Source organism: Scomber japonicus, chromosome 19, assembly GCF_027409825.1.
Source record: "Scomber japonicus isolate fScoJap1 chromosome 19, fScoJap1.pri, whole genome shotgun sequence".
Lineage (NCBI taxonomy): Eukaryota > Metazoa > Chordata > Actinopteri > Scombriformes > Scombridae > Scomber > Scomber japonicus.
This window is the reverse complement of record NC_070596.1, coordinates 28,408,804-28,432,433: the sequence shown is the minus strand read 5'-3', so window position 1 is coordinate 28,432,433 and position 23,630 is coordinate 28,408,804. Positions and strand designations below refer to the sequence as shown.

Sequence of the window (23,630 nt, the reverse complement as noted above, 5' to 3'; positions counted from 1 at the left end):
GTGTGATAAACCTCGAATGATCTGGCTGACAAGTGACTCACAGCAAACGTTTTTCTGTTCTTTTCTGCAGGAATTAAGATCATAAAACCACGAAACAACAAGAGCAATCAATGTGTCAAAGATATCTAATCAGATTTCATTCTTAATTGACAATCGAGAGTGATGTTAAATGGACTGTTTGTATTGCACTTCTCTAATCCCCTTGACCACTGAAAGCACTTTTAAGGCCCATTTATGCTCAACGTTAAATACAGATACAAATACAGACAGTATTCCTTCTGTCCGAGCTCCGCATTCATTTTGTCCGTATTTCTGCACGTTTCCATAAAGCTTACAGATACGGACCAAACGGAGCAGTACCACCGGAAACCATGGGGGGGGGGGGCAGTGTTGCTGTCACTATTCGATACGTAGCTCTAGTGAGACACAAAGAAGAAATAACAATGGTGGAACTTTTTGAGGAAAGGTTGTGCTTAAAGTTGGTTAGAAACTTTAAACATATCGTTTTTGTCTTTTATACAAGAGGAACATTATCAATATCTCCTCCACAGTCGCCATGTTTGTTTTTGAGTTTGTTGTGGTCATGAACTTTTGACTCTGTGCTGCCCCCTGGTGGATGTATTGGTTAACATCCATGCCAACGTAAAGGACACATGGAAGTATGTGAGCAGTGACGGTACACTGGGCCTTTACACTACTAAGTCACATTCACCCATTCACACATTCAGACACTGATGGCAGGAACTACCACACAGGATGCCAACCTGCTCATCAGATGGAGACTAACCATTCACACACATAAATGCACCATTGGCACAGTCATTGGGAGCAATTTGGGGTTAAGTATCTTGCCCAAGAACACATCGACATGTGGACTGGAGGAACCGGGAATCGAAACCACCAATTTTCCAATTAGTGGACAACCCGCTCTACCTCCTGAGTCACAGCCGCCCCTACGTTGGCAGCTCTGTGAAGAGAGCATTCAGAGGAAAACCAAACTGTTGTGGTTGTTTTTAGTCTAACTTACTAAACTCTATTTCTTTTTATCTATCTATATCCATTAACATTCATGTACTATTAATGCATTCAATAAACTTCTTCCCCGGAGTTGTCTGTGCTTTCTGGTCTCACAGGTAATCTGGGCCTGTAGACGTCCGGATGACAGATTCCAGTCCCGGACCTTCTAGCTTCATTGTTGATTTTCATTGTGCTTCTTTCTCCTATCCTTCCTTTCTCTCCTCTCAACCCCAACCGGTTGAGGCAGATGTTCTCCCACTCTGAGTCTGGTTCTGCCTGAGGTTTTTCTTGCCACTGTCGCCAAGTGCTTGCTCATGTGGGAATGTTGAGTCTCTTTAAAATTAAAACCTGAAGAGTTCGGTTTAGAACCTGCTTTATGTGTGCCTTGAGATAACTTTGTTGTGATTTGGCACTATACAAATAAAGATTAATTGATTGATTGATTTCATTTTCATTTCTTTTTACCTAACTTTTAATAAACTTTTTTCTCAGATTCTCAGATCAGTTTTATTTTCTTTCATATTTTCATAATCGATCCTATATCTTTTGATTGTATTTTTACCATTCTTATTTTCTTTCATGTGCATTGGTCTCAAATTGTTCTGTGTTTTTATTCCTTTTCTTTATTTTGTCACTTGTTTTGGCTTATTATCAGCTTGTAAATCAACTGTGCGGCACTTTGAATTACATTCACTTGAATGAAAGCTGCTATAAAAAGAAAGTTTGATTGATCGATTGATATTTCGGTCTGGGCCAAAGAGGTGGCTGACATTGCCTTTAGACAAGCCACAAGGCTGACACAGCAAAAAAATCAGTCTGTCAGAGCAGAAAGTCCCTCTGTTGACTTTACAACATGACTCAGTTTATTCACTCAGGGATAAATTTGGTACTTCAACCCTTCAACATCTGCTAACAGTTTGTCAGATGGAGGTAACACTTTGTGACCCTCTGTTGACCGAGATAAAGATCACAATCAAAACACGTTACATAATACAGTTTCTTCGCCTAAATATCAAGACAGCCGAGTCCACATCTTTTTAACATCAGATTATTTAAACCCTTTGTACATGTTTTACAGGTTTCTTCTAGTGTGTAAAATTTAATGGAGTCCAGGAACACACACGTCATGAACGTCATGATTTAAGGCCTTGATTCGGTCATGATGTGGGGCTTTTAAGGTCTTGGAGAGTCTGCGCTGGCTTTGACTGGTGCGATATGTTAAATGTCTTTGCCTCTGGACTGAGCGTCAGACCAGTTGGAGCCATCTCAGTGGCCTATCAAGCTGTTGGATCTGTTTTCTTTTTTCTTTTTAACGACTGGATTCTGGACAAATCTGGAGGTGGTGCCTACATAATCTGCTAAAGTGAGTCTTTCAATGTGTTTTCCTAGAATTGAATTTCCATATTCATTTAGACAGATTTATTCCACTAAGGCCACCTGCTTTTAGAAGGAGAAACACTGAGATTTTATGTAAAAAATGCTTTGATCTCTGGACGGACAGCTTGCTTCCAATGTTGGATGTTTAATTGGTCTTATTACAAATGGTTTTCCTTTAGGTTGTTCATTCCTAGTTCATGCTGGTTTTCCTTTATTTTCCTTTAGTTTCTTCTGGTCACATGAGAGCAAGTAAGGCTGTACTGGGTGGTTAAACAGGAAAAGTAGCATAAAAATGGCTTTTATGGTAAAGAAGACAAATGCATTTCTTTCTTTAAAAAGTTACATTAACTGTATTTTTCCTGCATTCACTCCTTTGTCTAGTATAGAGCTGTAACGATTAGTTGATTAATCAATTAGTTGATGGACTGAAAATTTAAAGCCAACTATTTTCATAATCAATTAATACTTTGACGTACGTTTCTTTTGTCCTTTATGACAGTAAAACTGAAGAATATCTAGGGGGTGTGGACTCTAGGTCAGAATAAGGGAAGACAGTTTAAGTTGAATGTTGGAGCTTTGGGAAACACTGATCAGCATTTTATAAACTAAATAACTAATTGAAAAAACAATCCGCAGATGCATTGATAATGAAAACCATGTTGGAGTCTCTTTTCCATTGTGAAGACATGTGAAGCTCCAAGTTGTTTGATGTTTCTATCCAGGTTTTGTTTTCTATGTTTTCATGTCAGTCTCTCCAGTTGATCAGAAGTCATTTTTCAGTCCTACACAACTTCTGTGAAGAACCGCAAACCAGAGCAAAATGTCTTTCTTTGAGTTTTGTTTCTTCTTTCTTTCTTTCTTTCCTCCCTCCCTCACAGGAATGTCACATGTGGCAGACGCTCCTCCCCTCTGCTCAGAGATGGGTGAGGGGAAAAGGGGGTGAAGGGCCATGAGGGAGAGATGTGAGTGAAGAGGAGGAGGAGGAGGAGGAGGAGGGAGCAGGACGAGGAAAGGAGGTGTGTTGCTCTGCTGCTGCTGCATTTCAACGCTCCAGCACGACCGGGAGGCTGCTTTAAAACTTCCAGCCCTCCAAATTTTCTTCCTCTGTCTGCTCTCTCTCTCCATCAGGGAAGAGGAAGCTCTGCAGACCTCCACGAGCTCATCCTTTTGTTCTCTCCATCCCTTTCATGTCTTCAGAGGCTTCATAAGGACCTCAAACTCTAGTGACCCGAGACAGAAGAATCTGTGCATCTGCAGGTCAGATGTTGGTTATCGTGACTGCTCTTAAAAAAAGCACTTCCAGTTATTTTTTACAGCTATTCCTGGAATACGTCTGATCTGTTTCATCCCAGTCAGTGTTGTGTTGTTTCTACTGGAGAAATGAGGGCTGAAGTCCTTGTCGTCTGGGTGGGTTTGACCCTGCTCTGCGCCCTCGTCTGCACCGGTGAAGATGTAAAAGAGAACAAACTCTCCAGAGGACGAGTTCAGGTGAGAGACATCAGAGGATTGGTGAAGCAACGGAGACAAGAGGAGGGAGGTGAAGTCCAAATGTCAGATGATCCTGCTGCGGTGACTGAAGAGGAGACGACTAAACCAAAGAAGAAGAAAACACCTGAAGAAATTGAGGCAGGTAAGAAGGAGCCGTGATATGACTCAAGATTCAGGTTCACAGCTGTCAGCACAGATGTTTTCACTTGAACGCATGCTGATGCTTCCACAAAGTCTGCAGCTCAGATCAGCAGAGATTTAATTTTCCTTTCCTACCCTACCTTCTTCTTCTCCTCTCTGAGCTCCCAGCTCACAGCCTGCGGCCAAGACAGTGAGGATACACAGACATGAAAGGCTACAATCAGCCTTCGAGGCCCGGAAAACATTTGGTTTGGACTGGAAACACAACTGTTATCTAGTTGTCTGCCTCCAGCTTTTCTCTCTGAAGTCAACAAGATATCTCTATATACTTACCTCTATATGCTCACAGTACAGCAGGAGAGTTTTTTTGTTTGGATGAAACTATCACAGTGATTCAGAGATGACAGTGGAGGAAATGTGCAATGATTCAGCTGGTGATCTGACATTTTCTTGGCAGGCTGATCACACTGCTGCTTACATGACCCGCTTTCTCTGCCAGGGAATACAGGTCATGTACTCTTAAACATTAAGCAGCTTGTTGTGTCAAGCATCAATGAAAAATTAGTTTTTATCATGAGAGCAGCGTCAGCACTTCAATTAGGTCTGCAAGAAAAAAGGCACATCTGTAAAAAATACTAAGTATGAGCAACAGCAGAAATATTTCCACTACAATTTTCCGTAAGTGAGTAGACAGGATTTACGAGACGGCCGAAGTTTCAGTAGCGTTGAATGCAGGCACACTGATGTTTCTGAATGTTAACTTTCCGCTGGATGAAGCAAAACCACAAAACCCTCGCAGCCAGAGTTTTTCATGTGTGGCTGATCTGCGTTGCATAAAAACCCATAATTAACTAAACCTGAAACCCAAAACAATTTTTCATCCCTCAAAGCTTTGTTTATTCGGGGAAGGCTTTGCTGAGCATGCAAAAATTCTCTATTGGCCCTGTTTTTCTTGTTTAACATTCACATTCACAGTTGCGGGGGATCTTCAATGACATGAATCATTGTCTCCTTTTTGCGCTGAGTTTTAGAGCCTACCAAACAAATGAATGTTATCTTCTGTTTACTTCTGGAAACATTTACAAGCATGTATGACCGGATTAACTTGTCAGCACAAGTTTATTTGTTTAAGTTCCCGTAAAATAGGGTGCACACAGCAGATTATATATGGCAGCTTCTTTACATGCTCAGAGCCCCCCAAAACCAGCCCGTTCTCATTTGCAAGAACAACAAGCTGTCTCAAAGTTTGTACTATAATATGCACCATGTGTCCACAATATAAACTAAAATAATTAAAGGGGACACATTCTTTACATTTCCAGCTCTATATTTATACTCTGGGGTTCAACTGGAATATCTTTGCATGATTTATAGTTTAAAACTCCTTATTTATCTTATAGTGGTCCTTGATGCAGCCCCTCAGTTCAGCCTCTGTCTGAAAACAGGACGTGTTTGTTAGCTCCTGTCTCTTTAAGACCCCCCCCCCCGATGAGCCCACTCTGTTCTGATTGGTCTACATAAACTAACTATAGTAGCAGGATTTCACTTCTTCTCCTTCGTTACTCCAAATGTCAACTTCTCAAATCCATCCGAAGATGTTCAAGCCGAAATCAGATCAGACACAACTTGACCACCCAATGGAGCAACTTCATCAACAAAGAGAAGCATCAGGGCAGCTGAAACCCGGGCTGTGACTTACAGAGAACATTTTAACATCCACCTGAAGTTTTGTAACGTTGACCATGTTTAATATCCATTATAACAGTATAAAAATGACAGCAAATCACAAAAAAAGCAGAATATCTCCCCTTTAACATTTTCACTTAGGTCAGACTGAATAAAGCCGGGTCTGTCTTTGTTGCAAGTTTCACAACAAATTATTATTCACAGTAAATTACTGAGGACCAATTAACATGCAGTGAACTTGGGACTTTAGGGGGTCTTGGGGCTTTGCCAGGTTGTATTTTACCATCACATACATCAATAGGCAAAGAAACCCTTTGCAGGAATAATCGTGACTTAACATGACAGGAAAAGCTTTGAGGTCAGATCTGGAACATTAAAGGAATTACAAAAACTTCCTTCACTCTAATCTAATGTTGTATAATGTTGTTTCTGTGTGTAGTCACAGAAATGCCAAGAAGAGGTGACTGAGTGTAATGAAAAGTACCCCCCCCCCCCTTTCTCCTTCTCCTCCCTCACTCACCAGAACATTGTGGGTGAGTAATGAATTGGCTGCGAGGGATTGTTGTGTTTAAGGACTGGTGGAACATCAGGAAACATGTCTAGCAGAGGAAAACAAGCAGCCCTCTGTGTGTGTGTGTGTGTGTGTGTGCGTGTGTGTGTGAGTGTGTGTGCGTGCGTTGGTTGTATAACGAGGGTGAATTCAAAAAATCTCAACCCATCAGCATTTTGAAGATCTCCCCTCTGTAATATTCCATGTAGCTCAACATGAAACCCCGTATTTTATACTTTGAACTTTATAAACAGTTTCTCATCAGACCCTTGAGAGGGAGTAACTAGACACCTCTGCATCGCTGCTACGTATCTGGTTACATCCTCGCTGATAGACGATGAAGATGATTTTACTGACCTTTCGGTTGATGGTTCTTGATGGTCGCATCTTGCTTCTGTCCATTTCTGCAGTGACTAAAATTAAATATAAGTATTTTATTGTCAGACCTATGCTGCTAATGTATGTTATCAGTTTTGCCTCCAAAAATCATCAACACTTACAGTATTTAACCATATTTAGAAAGAATAATTGTACTCAAGTTTCGTAAGAATAATTTGGCCAATAATAGAGATATCACAAACTCAGAAAAGGTCTAGATTATTCCAAATGTTGAGTTTATCTAGTGTGTGTGACTATCATTTGTATTGTGTATGCTTAGGTGTTTAATGGTTGATTTAACAGGGATATTATGAATTGTTGCCAGAGGTGAGTTATACATTTGTAGTAATTAACATTTTAAAGATTTAATTTTAAGCCATGTACTAAAAAAAACAAAAAGGTCAATCGGTTTGATTGACCGAAGGCCATTCATCTATCACCATTTTGAAATCACCTCCACATATAAAACCATCAGTAGGATACCTTTGGCATAGATTCTTTAGTCTTTGTAATTTTGGTAATTATAGTTTTATTTTGGCAAAGGTAGTTATACCCATATATATATATATATTTCCAAGGATCAGAAAGGTATCATTTACTTCAAAGATGCATATTATCCAGTGACCAAAAGTATCCCTGTTAGTGGTTAAAATCCTCCAAGGGGAATAGTTTAAAAAATGCTTATTTGTACCGTGACAAAAAAGTATTTAGTCTCCCCACTGAGAATGACTTTCTTAAAGAAGAAAACATTGTGCTTTTTAATTTTTACAAAACAGGGAGGTTGATTTTCTTTTAAAAGACTCTCTTAGATGCCTTTCATTAGGTGAAACACAAGAGAAAGTGGGATTAAAGGATGACATCTACAAAATGGGGGTATAAAGTTAAAGTAAATATGTAAAGAGTCTTTCAAAACCTCTATCTAGCACTATTGAATAAAACAAATATCCTTGTCTTCATATTATTAAATGTATCTAAAGTGGTCCAATCACTCATTCAAACATTTATTTTACTGTTTTATCTTGTTTGATGAAATTTGAAGTTTTCATGTAGATGTCAGAGCAGTTGGTCGCTTAGAAACCAATCTGCATGTATTGTCTAGTGTCTAGTTTCACCTTGTGCTACCTGTTGGATGTGCAAAAAAAAAGAAAAAAAATGCTTACTTTTAAAGCCCTTTAAAGTATAACACATCTTATGTAACAACAACAGACTGCACAGAATAAAAACCATGTAAGAGGTATTAACATACAACTTCTGCGGTGGGACTCTCAAAGGTCTGAGTGCAAAATAATCTAATCCAGAGCAACCCTGTTGCCATTGATGAGGCCCTGATGTCCTCTGTAGTACATATTCTGGCCTACTGCCCTGACTTGCTCCATGCAGAAATGTGAGCCTCTCTATCAGCTTAGCAGAAGTCTTGCTTGAAGTGAAATCCCCAATCTTTGCATATCTTGGAGTGAACAGCTTTCAGAAGACATACCAATGATATCTCATGGTGACCTGCTTGCTGAACTGATGGTGTGTCCCCTCCTCTCTCTTTCCTTGAACAGTACCAACCACTGTTTCCAATGATTGTAGCCCCACTGTGGTGGAATTTTGGACAGGATATCTATGACAATGTCTTAGATGTGTTTGTCTTTTTCTTCCAGATCATGTATTTTGAGGTTCCTGTGTCTCTTATATTGTTCCAACTGCATTACTTTTTCTTTCAGATCCTTATTTTCCTTGTTGAGATGAGGCATTTCTATTCGCACTACTTGTATCTTGACTTTGCAATCATCCATCTCAGTTGTGTTAATCTTTACTAGTCTAGTGATATTTTGTGTTTTCTCTCAACCAGTCAATAAAGTTGTGAATTTTTGAGGTTAGCTTTCCTATAGCTTCAATGAGAGTCACACTTGGAACTGCGGTTAGTTTTTGTCTTTGATGGAGGCGCCAAAATTGTTGTTGGAGCCACAGTAGAGGTTTTTCTCTTCATACCACTGTTGGTTGTAGCATCCATCTGAGAGTTGTTAAAATTTTGAGGTGGTCCAATCACTCATTCAAACATTTATTTTCCTGTTTTATCTTAAATTTTCATGTAGATGTCAGAGCAGTTGGTCACTTAGAAACCAATCTGCCATCTTGACGGAAGCTGTATCCAGTACAGCAATCAAAATCTCTGCCATTGCGAAGTCTTAAGAGACACAATGCATTCTGGTTTTCGTTTCGTAAGTGGTTCTTTGTACTAGACCAGCAAAGTGTTGGTGCCATTCTGGAAACAGTTTTACTGTCAAAACATGAAGAACTGGTCCGAGATAAGGCACTGGCTCCGAAAACTGCCTTGACGGAAAAGGGGTATCTGATATAACTGTATTGTCATTGTATTGGCTGTCAAAGAAACAGCTAGTTGGGGAGATTATCAGCTCTTGGCAAAATGTTCCTCTCTGAGTGCTTATCGGTCTGTTCTCAAACCAAAACAAACAGTGTCAGAGTTTCAGTTTGAACTTGTTTTGTTTGCATGATGTGAGCAGTAAATGCATCTCTGCTGACAATTAAATGCTGTAAAGGAAAAGTAAAGAGAAACATTTGGCAATAAAAGTTCATATAACACTACAATAAAATGTTCAAAAGCTGCTTCATGTGGCAAACTATCTTTTATATATACATGTACTAGTTTCAAATAACTTAATGTTCTCTTTTGTTGACTCGTCTCTTTCTGAAGCCAGGGCAAAGAAAGCAGCAGAGAAGGAGGCCAAAGCAAAGAAGCAGAAAGCTCCTAAGCCCACCAAAAAGCCCAAAGCGCCAAAACCCACCAAGAAACCCAAACCACCAAAGCCCACAAAGAAGCCAAAGGCGCCAAAAGCCACCAAGAAACCAAAGGCAACGACTACAGCGCAGCCGATCACCAAGCGTCCTACTGTGGACGAGGAAGAGGAGAGACTGCTGATTGAACTTGGCTGGGACTGTATGTAAACTCTAGATTCACAATTTTACAAAAAAACATTTGTACAAATTGTATTATTGACAAGAACATTATGAATGAGTAGAAATATGAATAAAAATGAGGAATAGTACTGCTAATGCTGCAATTCAGATATAAATATGACATCTATTAACATTAGAGTATATGATCTCTTGGAAATTATTATACATATTATGTAACCTGTAAAATTTTGCAATGGTAGGACTCCAATTAACTATGATCTTTCTTTACAGTGTTTCGACCTGTGACCCCGGGGCCTAGATACGAAGAGCCTATTGAGCCGGGACGGGGTACGACTGTGAACTGGGTTCAGTGCTTACTCCACATTAAATTTATAGCTGTAAATGATTGAAAAGAGAACTCCTATTACATTAACACAGACAAAAAACATTCCTAATTCACTGGACAGCTAAAATCAGTCTATTTGAACCACTTAATGTTTGATTTATTAACTTTCATTATTGGATTTAGTGTTAGATATGCATTTATCTATATAAACGAGAAAGAAATTAACTTTTGGTGATATTGACTGCAGCAACAGAACCAAACTTTGAAGCTGAAAGAGGAAATATCACAATCTTACTCTTATAAAAGATGCAGCAGGTAGAATGTTTTAGTCGATAAACCAACTGTACACTAATCGAGCACCAAAAAAACACCTAAAGGAAGTTGGTAGAAACCAGAACAGAGCTAAACAGAAAGCAGATATTGGACTTTCATACATCAGGTGAAAGAAATACGCCGCCAAATGTCTATGTGTCTGCTAGCCCCATCTGTGTCCTCAGCACTCGCGTGTTACTCTGTGATTTGGTTTCATAATGTTTCCTGCATAAATATAAACCAGTTATCCAGAAGCAGGTTGCCTCTTCAAAGTCATTTTTATGATCTCTCCGGTGTCTGCAGTCTGCCCAGACAGATGAAATATTTGCCCTGGGGAAACTAGTGTTTAGATCTAATATTTCCATCATTTCAGTACAACGTATACTTTCATTTCGCAAGTATAGAGTGTATACATTAAGTCTGCAGGTGTAGTCTGTGTAAATACTGAATTTAAATTTTTTTGCCCAGGATTAATATTTTATCTTTCCATGCAGACAGAACACATCTGGAGGATCAAGAAAATATCTTTGAAGATGCAACAAACTGCAACAGTTTAAAAAAGTAATGCTAGTGGAGGGAACGCTATGAGACTGAATCACGAGAGCTGAGGTTACAAACGGGGTTATGTATCTCTCGGATGTGTAAATAGGCAACTGTTTGGTAACACGTTCACCAAAACATCTTTAGAAGGTGGTTATATGTTAATGTTGTTTACAGATTGTTGTGCCAACGATCAATGCAGGTTTTATAGGTTTCAGAATTTACTTTTTTCCACTAAAATTGGCTGTAATCAATATTTTGACTGTGTGTCAGAGGCACTGCTTGTAGTGATGAACCTACAGATAATTATCAGTGACTCAGCTTTACAGAGCTTTACAGTGAGTTTCAGCTCATTGTTTAGCTGTCTGGCTGCAACTTTACTGTTTTGGTTCACTATCAGCTTTTTACAAAAAGCCACTGTACACTACTTGTTGAGCACCAAACAGCAAACAGACACAGTGAGCTGTTGACTAGCTGTTGAACATATTGGAGCATTTAGCAGCTAAAGAGCCAGATATTTCCCTCAGGAGTTGGTAAAGAGTAAGAAACAGAGCTAAAACAGAGTGAATATTGGACTTAAATTCAGCAGATGGACAGAAACACGACTCTAAATGAATGATAATGTTGAACAGTAACTGCTGGACAAAAGTTCAACATATTAACTTAAAAGTTGATGATGTCAGTTTGCGCTGCCCCCAAGAGGCCAAAAATAATGCAGGCTTAACGGTCACTTGTGGCTGCAGTTCAGGCTCAGCAAGTGTTACACAACAGTTGACATCACCAAAAACTCTCAGTGAGCTTGATGCTGACTGCTGAGATGCCAGAGGTCGGTTGGTTTCATCAAATTCCTCTCATTCAGAGCCAGAGGATTTATGAAGCATTTCATGACAAATCTCAGGGATTTTAGTACATTATGAGAGCCGTTATGAGTCTCCATCAAAGAGACTCAACAAACACATAAATATAGACCACAGGGTAATCAAAGAATTAAAAGATAGGAATGCATTGAAGAAGTTTTCCAATTTTCTAGTCTTTTTGTTTTTTGTTCTAAAACTCATTGTAACTAACTGTTCATATATAGACAAAAGTTTGGCTTGAAATGTTTATTTTTCAATAAGCAGTCTTGAGTTTTGACAATGAACTCCTGTGCTGCCGGAGTTTATTTTCTTTGTTTAAACGTGGAAAAAATATCATCTACATTGAATGTGTTTTTATGTGTTTTTCTCACAGAGGATGTACCTGGTGGTGGATACCCTGATAAAAAGACCACAACTACCGAGGCCATCATGTACATACCAGGTACTGCTCTGCTGAATGATGTCAGGTTGTGTTTGTGTCACCCCCTGGTGGCCTTTTGATAGAATGCAGTTCTAAGTTACTTCCGCGTTGGCCTCATTTCAGAGGACCGGAACTCCTAGCCTGGAGAATACATGCGTTTTTTTCCTAAACTTTAAAAAAAAAAACTGCACTCACAAAATGTCTCTTAACAATGTTTGTACACCTTCTTGAACGGTCATCATGGGATAAAGAGAAAGCTACATTTCCAACTGTAATCATCTGTTTTCCTCCGTTTCAGAGGAAGCCACCACTGTCCCATTCATGGGTCCCTGGTATGAAGAATACGATTATGCTGACTGTAAGTCTGACATCAGCATTGATTCCTACCAAGAACTGAATTAATTATTATTTATGACATACAGCTGGTTTTGATCATGAGCTGTTTTCTGTCCACAGTGGCAGCTAAGAAACAAGAAGAAGAAGAGGAGAAAGCTCGAAAGGAAAAGGCAGAAAAAGGTCTCTACTTTCTTTTTTGGTGATTTTCTTGGTCAGGGGAGTAAAGACTAAAAGGGGTTCTGCTGATATTCTTTATTTTTTGGGATGAGAGCCAAGGACAAGAGGAGAAGTTAGAAAGTATTGATAGACGGACTACAGCAATGTTGGTTTAAGTCTTTTATCTTACCCTTGCACCTGAAGGAGCAAAGCACAACTTTTAATATCCTGCAGATTTCTTATTATAATCATTTTCAACAAGCTACTCCTACAGGGGGGAACGACATTTGGTAGCTGCCATGGGGGTGTGCTATGACTTTTTGTAGTGATTGGTCTTACGTTTTGTGAAGTGACAGGGATCAATAGAAAGTGCAAACACCTAATATCTCAAAAACTGTGAGATCAAACTTGGTGCACATGGTTCTTATAATTTTGCTGCCAGGTTATAAAACAAAAAGGCACCATAATGTGACTAGTCATCAAGTCTTTTATTAATGACACAAGAACACTTGATTCCTTGACTAAACACAACAAGACTGACATACATCACACCCATTTGTGCCATGAAAATGTTTCCTTCATTCTGATTCTTTTATAAAAACACAAAACTCTCATATTATTCTACATATTTTATCCAGTCTTCACTAAACTTGTTCGTAACATAATATTCAAAGACCACAGAGACTAATTTGTTTTCCTACAGTTGGTTACCAAAGCCAAGTAGGCGAGGTGGAAGTGAATAAAATATAACTCTCCAATGCAATGCTCAATTTCAGCCAAAATGAGGTGTTGTGTGCCTATACCACCCTCTAAAACTTTGTGAAATTTCACCAATAGTTGCTGAAACAATAAACTTCAATACTTTTAAATGGCTGCGTTTCTATTAACATCTGCTTCAGACTTGCAAGAGTGCACAGCTGGTGACAGATTGCAATCAAACCAAAACTATCTTCAGGAATTAGAACTTTTCGAGTTTGTTTTTACATTCCTGTCATTAATCCGCTTGTGGTTTGTTAATAATGACAATGATAAGAAAGAGGAAAGGGGGGGATACAGTAGAGTTGGGAGGAGGGATTTCTGACAGCTGCAGTGTCCTGATGTGGATTGTTATATAAAGTTCAGAGACTGAGCTGGCTGATGCTATCAAGCTATCAGGGGACAGGGAGAGGGGTGAGATGCTCTGAGATAGTTTTTTTTGGAAGATCAGTTTAATAAAGTTGCATAACATTTCAGCGCTCTGAATTTCCAGTCACATCAAATGAAAAGCTACAAAATAATCTACTAGAGTTTTCTGTATGACAGACCGTGACAATATTAAATAAACTGACCTATATTCTAGATAGGAAACACATGAGGAATGCATGAGTGGAAATGAAGGTGCACACTGTACAAGCACATATGGAAATATTTTTGTGCGAGGAGCCGGCGCTGGTTGGCTGGAGAGCGAGGTCCATGTGAAAACATGTTCTTGACATATTGTTTTCTCATTATGCGCCTAAAGCTGAGCGGCTGAGGAAGCAGTGGGAGGAGGAGGAAGAGGAGAGACTGAAGCAGATCTCGGTGCCCGCTGCACCCAAAAGTAAGAGAGAGATGGAGTCACTTTTACTACTAATTTCCATTGTTTCTCACTTTGTTTACAATCTAAAAATCTAAGGATGGAGTAATAGTTGACAGATGAATGCTTTTGATTTGTGTTTCAGTTAGTCTGAGGGTGGTCTTCATCTGTTAACCTCTGGGACTTTTTAAACTAATACATTCGGATATGTTTTACGGTGTCTGTCTGTTAAAAAGAAAGAATGCATTTGACAGACTTGTTAATGTTTGTTCCCCAAGGGGCTGAAGCAGACGAGTGTTTTGAATTAAGAGTCTCTCTGGAACATTTGTGTGTGTTTTCCTCTCAGAGTGTCCTCCTTTGGGTTTGGAGTCTCACCGGGTGGAAGACGACCAGCTGCTGGCTTCCTCTCAGTCTCACCATGGCTTCGCGGCTCAGAGGGGACGCCTCAACATGCAGGTATGGCTCGTGTTCAGGAAAAATGAGGAGTCTGCTCTCAAAACATGGAAAAAGTATGACCTTTAAAAATCTGTGGTGGTCTGCAGGGCTCAGATAACGAGGACGATCTGTATGGCGGCGCCTGGTGTGCAGAGTCCGAGGAGCTCAACCACTGGTTTGAGGTCGATGCACGCAGAGAGGTGGAGTTCTCTGGGGTCATCACTCAGGGAAGAAACTCAGAGCAAATGTGAGTCCTGCTGAAGTTGCACCTATCTCAGGACTGGGGAAGTATGGAAGCCTATTTCTGGCAATAAATAAACAGATAAAATGCTAAAATGACAAGAACAGATAGTAGATACTATCTCATGATTTGACCAGTAATTTTTTTGCCACTTGCACACATGATTAAGTTAATATAATGAATGTTTTTGCAGACAGCCTATCTATAGGGTGAGTGTGGCTCAGGAGGTAAATCAGGTTGGGAACCACTGGACTAAACTAGCTGTATATAAAGTAGTGTAAACTAGCTAACTGTATATAAAGTAGTGTATACTAGCTAACTGTATGTAAAGTAGTGTAAACTAGCTAACTGTCTATAAAGTAGTGTAAACTAACTAACTGTATATAAAGTAGTATAAACTAGCTAACTGTATATAAAGTAGTGTAAACTAGCTAACTGTATATAAAGTAGTGTAAACTAGCTAACCGTATATAAAGTAGTATAAACTAGCTAACTGTATATAAAGTAGTATAAACTAGCTAACTGTATATAAAGTAGTATAAACTAGCTCCACCTCCAGCAGCTACAACAGTAACATGCTGCTCTAACACTGATGCTTCACTATTAATAATCTATTGATGTCATATATAATAATATATCATTACTTTTACTGTAATACTGCATACTACATCACTCATAATACTGCAGTACTTTTACTGTAATATCAAGCTCATAATTGTTATAAACTTTTACTGTAATGAGCTTCCATAAAGGTCAATACTAAAAATGATCTGATTAATCTTGTTTACTCCCCAGTGAGGATTTCGTGTCATCCTTCTTCGTGGCTTTCAGTAACGACAGTCGTGATTGGACTGTACTTCATGACGGCTACGCTGAGTGGGTGAGTGAAAACTGAACCATAATCCACCATTTTACACAAAAACACTATTGTGATATTAATCTCTGCTCTCTCTGATTCTTCTTGGCTGCAGCTGTTCTATGGTAACGTGGACAAAGACACGCCGGTCATGAATCAGTTTTCGAACCCCGTGGTGGCGCGTTATATCCGCATCCTGCCTCAGAGCTGGAACGGCAGCTTGTGTCTCAGAGCTGAGATCTTAGCCTGTCAACTACCCAGTCAGTAACACAGAAAACACTCACACAACTCACACTTTAATTTTCTTTTAATTAATTTAAAATCATTTTCTTCTAATTCTCTTACATTACTGGAATTGATGATGATTTTATAGTTGATGATATAGATACTTATAGTAGTAGTTGATGATAAATATCTGTGGCATAATAATTTATGTTTATAAACTGACTGCTAAATGCTAAATAAGGGGCTAATGCTGACTACTATATATAGGGGACTTATGAGTAATTAATTACCTTTTTTCATTATATTGCTGGAATTGATGATGATTTTATGATTTTGCTGCCTTTTGTGAAGCATTTCTTTATCATCATCAACCTTTTCATTATCGGGATATATTGAGGGGTGACCCAAATTTTCAACGATGCCGATTATTAGGCAGTTTCCAAGCTAAGCAGATAGGAAAACATTTAAACAGTCCAGACTGCTGGATATAAAATTATAAAAGGTCTCTCTGTGACGCTCACAGACCTTGCAAAGACCATGAGTCACAGACTTTTCTCCTTCCATCGAGGAATATGTCAGCCAATGGAAGAAAAAACACAACTTTTGCCAAACTTAACAAAAGTATGATATACAATCGGCTGTTTCACGACACAAACCTCATAACCTCTGTGTTTAGAGGTGTGTTACATAACTACATTTTCCAGCATTTTCCATGAAGTAGAAGTTTTAAAACGGAGAGAAACACACTGTTAACACATACATTTTCTCAGCAGCAGAAAGTCTTATTTACAATCAGCATGTTGTTTCTTTCAGGCAGCTACCGCAGCGAGAATGAAGTGACCCCGTCAGATGATCTGGACTACAGACACCACAACTACAAGGAGATGAGACAGGTCTGATTTTAGGGAATAAGAACAAGAGAAGAATGCCCTGCCTCACAAGCAGAGGCGGCGACGATAGAAACAATGATATCACAGATGTGTTTTCACTTCCTGTTTTTCTCTTCCAGATGATGAAGGTGATAAATGAGGAGTGTCCCAACATCACCAGGATCTACAACATCGGTAAAAGCTCTCAGGGCCTGAAGATGTACGCCATGGAGATCTCTGACAACCCGGGAGAGCACGAGACAGGTACAGTAAAAATTACACAGAGTTGAAAAATACACCCGATTTATTAATGTGACACGGCTCAGACACCTGCAGGATGAGTGAATCATGTGACAGAAGAGTCAAGATTACTTTGACTTATATTGCAATTACGATATACTGATTTTTGTGGGGATCTGTACCAAATAAAAATGTTTTCTTAAGTATATATTCGTATAGGTCAGGACGTCTCTCCAGCACCAGAATATTTAATTTTAAATATTTTTTTGACACATTTTTCCTTTGACAAAAATTCAGCTCCTGCTCTAAATTGCGATTTCGATAAAGTTTCCTTTATTTGTCCAGGCCCAGTGTTAATAAATCAGTGTTTCTCATGTTGTTTCAAGGTGAACCGGAGTTTCGTTACACGGCTGGTCTCCATGGTAACGAGGCGCTGGGCAGAGAGCTCCTCCTCCTGCTGATGCAGTTCCTGTGCAAGGAGTACAACGACGACAACCCCAGAGTGCGCCGCCTGGTGGACGGAGTGAGAATACACCTGGTGCCCTCGCTGAACCCCGACGCTTATGAGCTGGCCTACGAGATGGTACGATGAGTCTGATGTCAATGGTTGATTAGCACTGAGCTCAGTATTTCAGTATTTTAAATTAAAGGTAGCTGCAAAACGTTGGGGTAAACAGTACTAGTAATATTTATTAATTGTGGTCTCCGAGACTTCATTCACAGTTCACAGTTTTTCAAGTGTGTCTTAAACCAGCAGTCAGGTGTCCATACGAGCAGTGAAAGAGGTTTTAATGGTCTAATGGTCAGTATGAACAGGAGGAAAGATTACAGCAAGAAAAACAACTTTCATGCTCATAGTTTGGGTCCTGACCGTGTTTTAAGACTTCTGTGTACCCATCTTCTTACGTGGTCCTCCTTCCTGTCATCCAGGGCTCAGAGATGGGGAATTGGGCGCTGGGCCACTGGACTGAAGAGGGTTACGACATCTTTCAGAATTTCCCAGATCTCAACAGTGTCTTGTGGGGAGCCGAAGACAGAGGCTGGGTCCCTCGCATTGTACCCAACCATCACATCCCCCTCCCAGAAAACTTCCTCAATGGATCTGTGAGTTTCTTCTACATAATCAAGGGCTCATCTACCTTCTAACATAACCAATAATTTTTAAGTATTAACATTCAAACATTGGTCTTACAGCTCGGTTCTGAGACCAAAGCCATCATCACCTGGATGGAGCGCAACCCGTTTGTACTGGGAGCCAATTTACAAGGAGGAGAAAAACTGGTGGCGTACCCATTTGACATGCAGCGTCCACCAGTGTCTGTAAGGCGGTTTTACACACTTACACTTACATACATTTACCCTATTCTATTCTATTCTAGTGCTTCATACCCTTTTTTGGCTGTTGTTGCAGTTAACCGACAGCCGACGCTGGAGAATGAATTCGGAGATGAACGAGGAAACGTGGGCACGCATCCAGCGACAGAACGAGGGAGCTCTGAGGGAGACGCCCGACGACGCCATGTTTCGGTGGTTGGCGATGTCGTACGCACACAGTCACCTGACCATGACGGAGACCTACCGGGGCTCCTGTCACGGGGATGATGTCACTGCGGGGCAGGGCATCACCAACAGAGCCACCTGGAAGCCAGTGGTGGGCAGTAAGTGTTGACACAGAGTAGATCAAGAGAAATTAAAAGGAACATGATGTTTAAAGTGAAGAGTAGACCTCTCAGGAAAATTGCTTCTGTTGGATGATATATTCTCCCAGAAATAATTGCGATAAACAATATTCTTGTCATTTTAATGCCACAATTGCAGTTAACAGGCAATATTGGTTTAAATATCTTACTTTACTATTTGAGAGGTGCTCTAGTTTCACCTTATTCATTTCCATCATACCTGCAGCCTACATACATGGCATGCCATACACACACAGCATCAGTTTGATAGAGGGAGTGAAGAGTTTTAGGAGAATTTGGGATTTTTAGAAATGTCAGGGCCCATTTTTATATGCTGGGGCGAGTGTAATGCTTATGAGTTTAACCAGTTCAAATACATACATTTACAACTAAAAAACTCAGCAGCGACTCTCATATACATTTCTCCACTCTCAGTTTAGTAGCAGCTGAGATTGTCTACAATGAGAATGAATGGTCCTCCTCAAAGCCCGGTCCACCTTAAGTGAGCCCAGCCAGGCTAGACTAACCCATTCTGGCTAAATTCTGAGCTAACCCCTTCACTTTAATCAACAATGACGTAACTATCATGACAGGCGAAGTAACATGAGACAATAGTGCTCTGGCTGTTCTGAAATGTTTTTCAAGGATGAAACTATAAGAATCTCCGCTCCAGATCTTAAAAAACCTCACAATATATGTAGTTTAATTTTTAAAAATAGGCTCAGTAATTTCCTTAAACAGCTGGTCACTGTAGATTTTAGCAAACATTCCTCAAACAGGAGGCAATAGTGAGTTTGTTGGCGACTATTTTCAGCGGCAGATGAATCCACATTAGGCGCTCCAGTGAGTATTTCTGGCAGCAGGATGGTGGAGTCAAAATAAACAAAAGTGTGTTTATGGTAACGAAGGGACAGCAGTGTGACTCATTGACATTTATCTCATGATGTAATGTCTAATCTGTCAGTGAGTAATGTAATTGTGCCTCGAAGTGATAAACCTACAGATAATTATCAGTGACTCAGCAGCTCCTCTCGGCGTTACAGAGCTTTATAGTTGAGTTTCAGCTCATTGTTTAGCTGTCCGGCTGCAACTTTATTGTTTTGGTTCACTCTCAGCTCCCTCATAGTGTCGTTTTCAGAAAAAAAGGCTGTAATCAATAAATTAAAAAAAGCCACTGTACACTTCCTGCTCAGCACCAAACTGCAAACAGACACAGTTATCTGTAGACAAGCTGGTGAACATAGTGGAGCGTTTAGCAGCTAAAGAGCCAGATATTTCCCTCAGGAGTTGGTAGAGGGTAAAATCAGAGCTAAAAGAGAGTGAATATAGGACTTACATTCAGCAGGTGGATAGAAACACAACTCCAAATTAATGATAATGTTGATCAGTAACTGCTGGATGAGGACATAAGCAACAGTTTGCTAACAAGTTCAACATATTAACTTAAAAGCTGATGATGTCAGTTTCCGCTGTCCCCAAGTGGCCAAAAATGATGCAGGCTTAACGGTCACTTGTGGCTGCAGTTCAGGCTCAGCAAGTGTTACACAACAGTTGACATCACCAACAAAAACTATCAGTGAGCTTGATGCTGACTGTGCTGAGATGCCAGAGGTCGGTTTCATCAACTTCCGCTCATTCAGAGCCAGAGGATTTATGAAGCATTTCACAACAAAGCTCAGGGAGTCCAGCAAGTTATGAGAGTCATGAAAATGGGAAATCATATATTGAGACAAATACCGCTGTTCCCCATTAAAGAGATTCAACAACCACATAAATATAGACCACACCAACAACTGGCCAAAAAAATCAATTAATGCAGGTTTAAAGTTGAGTTTTTCCTTCACCTGATGACGATGGTATTAAAATCTGAGCAAATGAAAACAAAACTAAATACTACAATAAGTATTAGGGATCGTTCCTATGTTTTGGGTGAACTTACCTCTCTTATGAAGCTGTCACTCTCCTCCCACAGGTATGAACGACTTCAGCTACCTGCACACCAACTGCTTCGAGCTCTCCATCTTCTTGGGCTGTGACAAGTTTCCTCATGAGAGTGAACTTCCTCTTGAGTGGGAGAACAACCGCGAGGCTCTGCTGTCCTTCATTGAACAAGTGAGAACAGGACAGATTAGTATGACTGGGACACATTTGAGCCAAACTTTATCTTTTAAGACTTTAAATGATTGTTCCAACAGTTATGTATTTCCAATAAATATGGCCATCGTGACTTCAAGGGTCATGCTATCTTAGCAGCTTTGAGATTTGGGAAAACGTATATTTTGTATACTAGGGCAAGCTCTCCAAACAAATATGATTTTTCTTACATAAATAATTTTAAACATTCATCTCCACGTCAAAACAAACTCGCCACTGGAATGAGTTAGACTGTCTGCAAAGAAGTTCATCATAGAGGCCTGAAGAGGTCAAAGTGTCCATATGGAAAAGTTTAAATTGTTCTGTATATTTTAATTTCTGTACATTTTGGTGTGACTGTTTCTTGTGCAGGTACATCGAGGAATAAAGGGTATTGTGAGGGACATGCAGGGTAATCCACTGCCTAATGCCACCATATCTGTGGAAGGGATACGGCATGACGTCAAGACTGGTAAAGCAAACATTAAGAGCACCTATAAATGACCATAAAAGTGCATTGTGTATTTATATTCCATCAGTAGCACCACCTGAGCATGAATGAGTGCTAAATGTTTCCAACATTTGAAAGAAAGATCTCCTAAAATCTATGTGACTCCTTTCAGCTGCAAATGGTGATTACTGGCGGCTCCTGAACCCCGGAGAGTACCGGGTATCGGCCAAAGCTGACGGCTACACCCCTCAGACCCGCCTCTGCATGGTGGGCTACGACTCGGGAGCCACTTCCTGCAGCTTCACGTTGATCAAATCCAACTGGAACCGCATCAAACAGATCATGGCACTCAACGGGAACAGGCCGATCCGACTCGTCCCCAAAACCGTAGTGAAAGCGACCTCGGCCCCCGTGGTGGTCACCAGTGCTGAACCGGGGATGGACGATCACGCCAAAGCTCAGCAGGCTGAGCGGCTCAGGCGGCTGCGGATTCTGCGCCTACGCCGGCTCCGTCTGCAGAGGATGCGAGCCGGTCTCAGTCCAACGGTTGCTAGGACGACAACCACAACAACAACAACAACCACAACAACAACAACAACGACCCCCACAACAAAACGTGAAACCGAGAGCACGACCTCCTGGTACGACTCCTGGTTTCCTGTGGACAGCTGGTCAACGGAGAACCCCTTCGACAGCGTCATGTTTGACTCTTTGCCCACACAGGACTATCCTTTTGAATTCACCATTGATTGAGTGATTGAGTGATTGATTGATTGATTGATTACCACACTCAGTGAGCCAACATCATTGTTATACAAAGATATTATTATTAACCACTTCAGTTTGCTGCAGCTATACAAACACAAAGTTCATACTGTAGGTCTTTAATGAGTTAGATTTCAGAGTTAGTAACATTAGATTTTAAGGTAAAGTCTATGAGATAAATATTTTTTGGAAATTTCTCTACATAGAATTAATCTAGAAAATACAACCTCTGCTGAGCGGAAACTATACATGTAATTGATTTTATATTCAATAAAACAAACAAAGTTCAGGTTATGATTAGGTACATCTCCATAAGAAGTCTGTGTATCTCTCTAGGTTTCTTTAATAGCTTCCCACTGTGATTTTCTGGCCTCAGCTAAACTGATAATGTACTGCTGAATGCATTTGTTTAAAAATAAATAATTTTCTAAAATATTTTAGTCTGTCTGTTATTTTGTGGTTTAAATTGATGGGGCTGTAATCAATATTTGTACAGTAATAATATCTGATCTGTCGTATTGATGAACCGACAGAGAATTATCAATGCTTCTGCAGCTCCTCTCGGCTTTACAGAGTTTTATCATGAGTTTCAGCTCATTGTTTAGCTGTATGGCTCCAACTTCACTGATTATGGCTATCCAGAACTGGGTGGCTGTGACTCAGGAGGTAGAGTGGGGCATCCACTAATTGGAAAATTGGCAGTTTGATTCCCTGCTCCTCCTGTCCGCATGTCATTTTGTCCTTAGGCAAAATACTTAACCCAAATTGCTGTGTATGAATGTGTGTGTGAATGGGTGAACGTGACTTGTAGTGTAAAAGCACTTTACATGGTTTAAAGACTAGAAAAGCGATATATAAGTACAGTCCATTTACCATTTACCAACTGAAGAAGTATGTGCAACCAAGACCACTTAACCCTCAATTAAACCTTCCTTGGATATAAAACATAATTTAACCTTAATCCTACCAACTGAGGTCCCTGTTGCCCCCAGTTATATACTTTTTGTTATATTTTTCAGGTGCCTTGTTCATGACTTAGTCTATCAATTTGTTCATAATAACTTCATATCTTTTTTTTCTGTTTCTGTCCACTGTTTGAGGTGAACTAAAGATAATAACTCTATAACCAAAGATCCCATCCAGACACGTTTTAAGAGGGACTGTAACTAAGGACTATTTTTATTGATATTCATCTGACATTAATTTTCTCAGTTAATCATTTGGTCTTTTACATTTTTGGAAATTGTGGGAAAATGACTGAAAAGTTGACGTATTTACATGTCTTTTTGTGTGTGATATTCAGTTTGTAATCATGTATGGCAATTACTGTTTTGTTTACTTTTCTGGATTTCGGCGATTCTGATGTTTTTGAGGCAGAAGAGAGAAGTGAACATATTTGGTGAGATGGTGGCATTGACTCCAGGGCTAATTGCTAGCATGGTTAGCACTGCGTATTCACATTATATGGTTAATTATGATAATGCTACTAATTTTCGCAGGTGAAAAACACTAAAACCATTCAAACAAAATGTACTTACTGAAAAAAGTCCACCCCACTCTTGCGGCCCACGGGCCAGAAACGACCTTGGAGGAGTCCAATCCGGCCCACTTTCCTTCCCGTCTTCTTTTCCTTCCATCTTTCCATCTTTTTAATGATCCAACCCACATAAGA

General features: G+C 39.9%; 1 protein-coding gene across 1 annotated transcript; it reads left to right on the top strand.

The window, feature by feature from the left end:
* The first annotated feature begins 3,634 nt into the window (after window positions 1-3,634).
* Window positions 3,635-22,348, top strand: aebp1a (AE binding protein 1a). Its single transcript, XM_053339818.1, has 20 exons — window positions 3,635-4,024; window positions 9,339-9,581; window positions 9,833-9,889; window positions 11,970-12,038; window positions 12,316-12,375; window positions 12,474-12,533; window positions 14,011-14,088; window positions 14,411-14,520; window positions 14,607-14,746; window positions 15,536-15,620; window positions 15,712-15,856; window positions 16,635-16,714; window positions 16,831-16,954; window positions 17,317-17,513; window positions 17,861-18,034; window positions 18,125-18,250; window positions 18,342-18,588; window positions 20,582-20,721; window positions 21,115-21,214; window positions 21,366-22,348. Exons 1-20 carry the CDS (start codon window positions 3,775-3,777, stop codon window positions 21,944-21,946), a joined length of 3,066 nt encoding a protein of 1,021 aa, XP_053195793.1. The 5' UTR covers window positions 3,635-3,774; the 3' UTR covers window positions 21,947-22,348.
* Window positions 22,349-23,630: the final 1,282 nt, after the last annotated feature.

Bases quoted from the DNA above. Each gene is read 5' to 3' on its own strand.
- aebp1a (XM_053339818.1), top strand. From the start codon at position 3,775: ATGAGGGCTGAAGTCCTTGTCGTCTGGGTGGGTTTGACCCTGCTCTGC. The intron at 16,955-17,316 runs GTACAGTAAAAA...TGTTGTTTCAAG, and splicing joins CCCGGGAGAGCACGAGACAG to GTGAACCGGAGTTTCGTTAC. The intron at 21,215-21,365 runs GTAAAGCAAACA...GACTCCTTTCAG, and splicing joins ACGGCATGACGTCAAGACTG to CTGCAAATGGTGATTACTGG.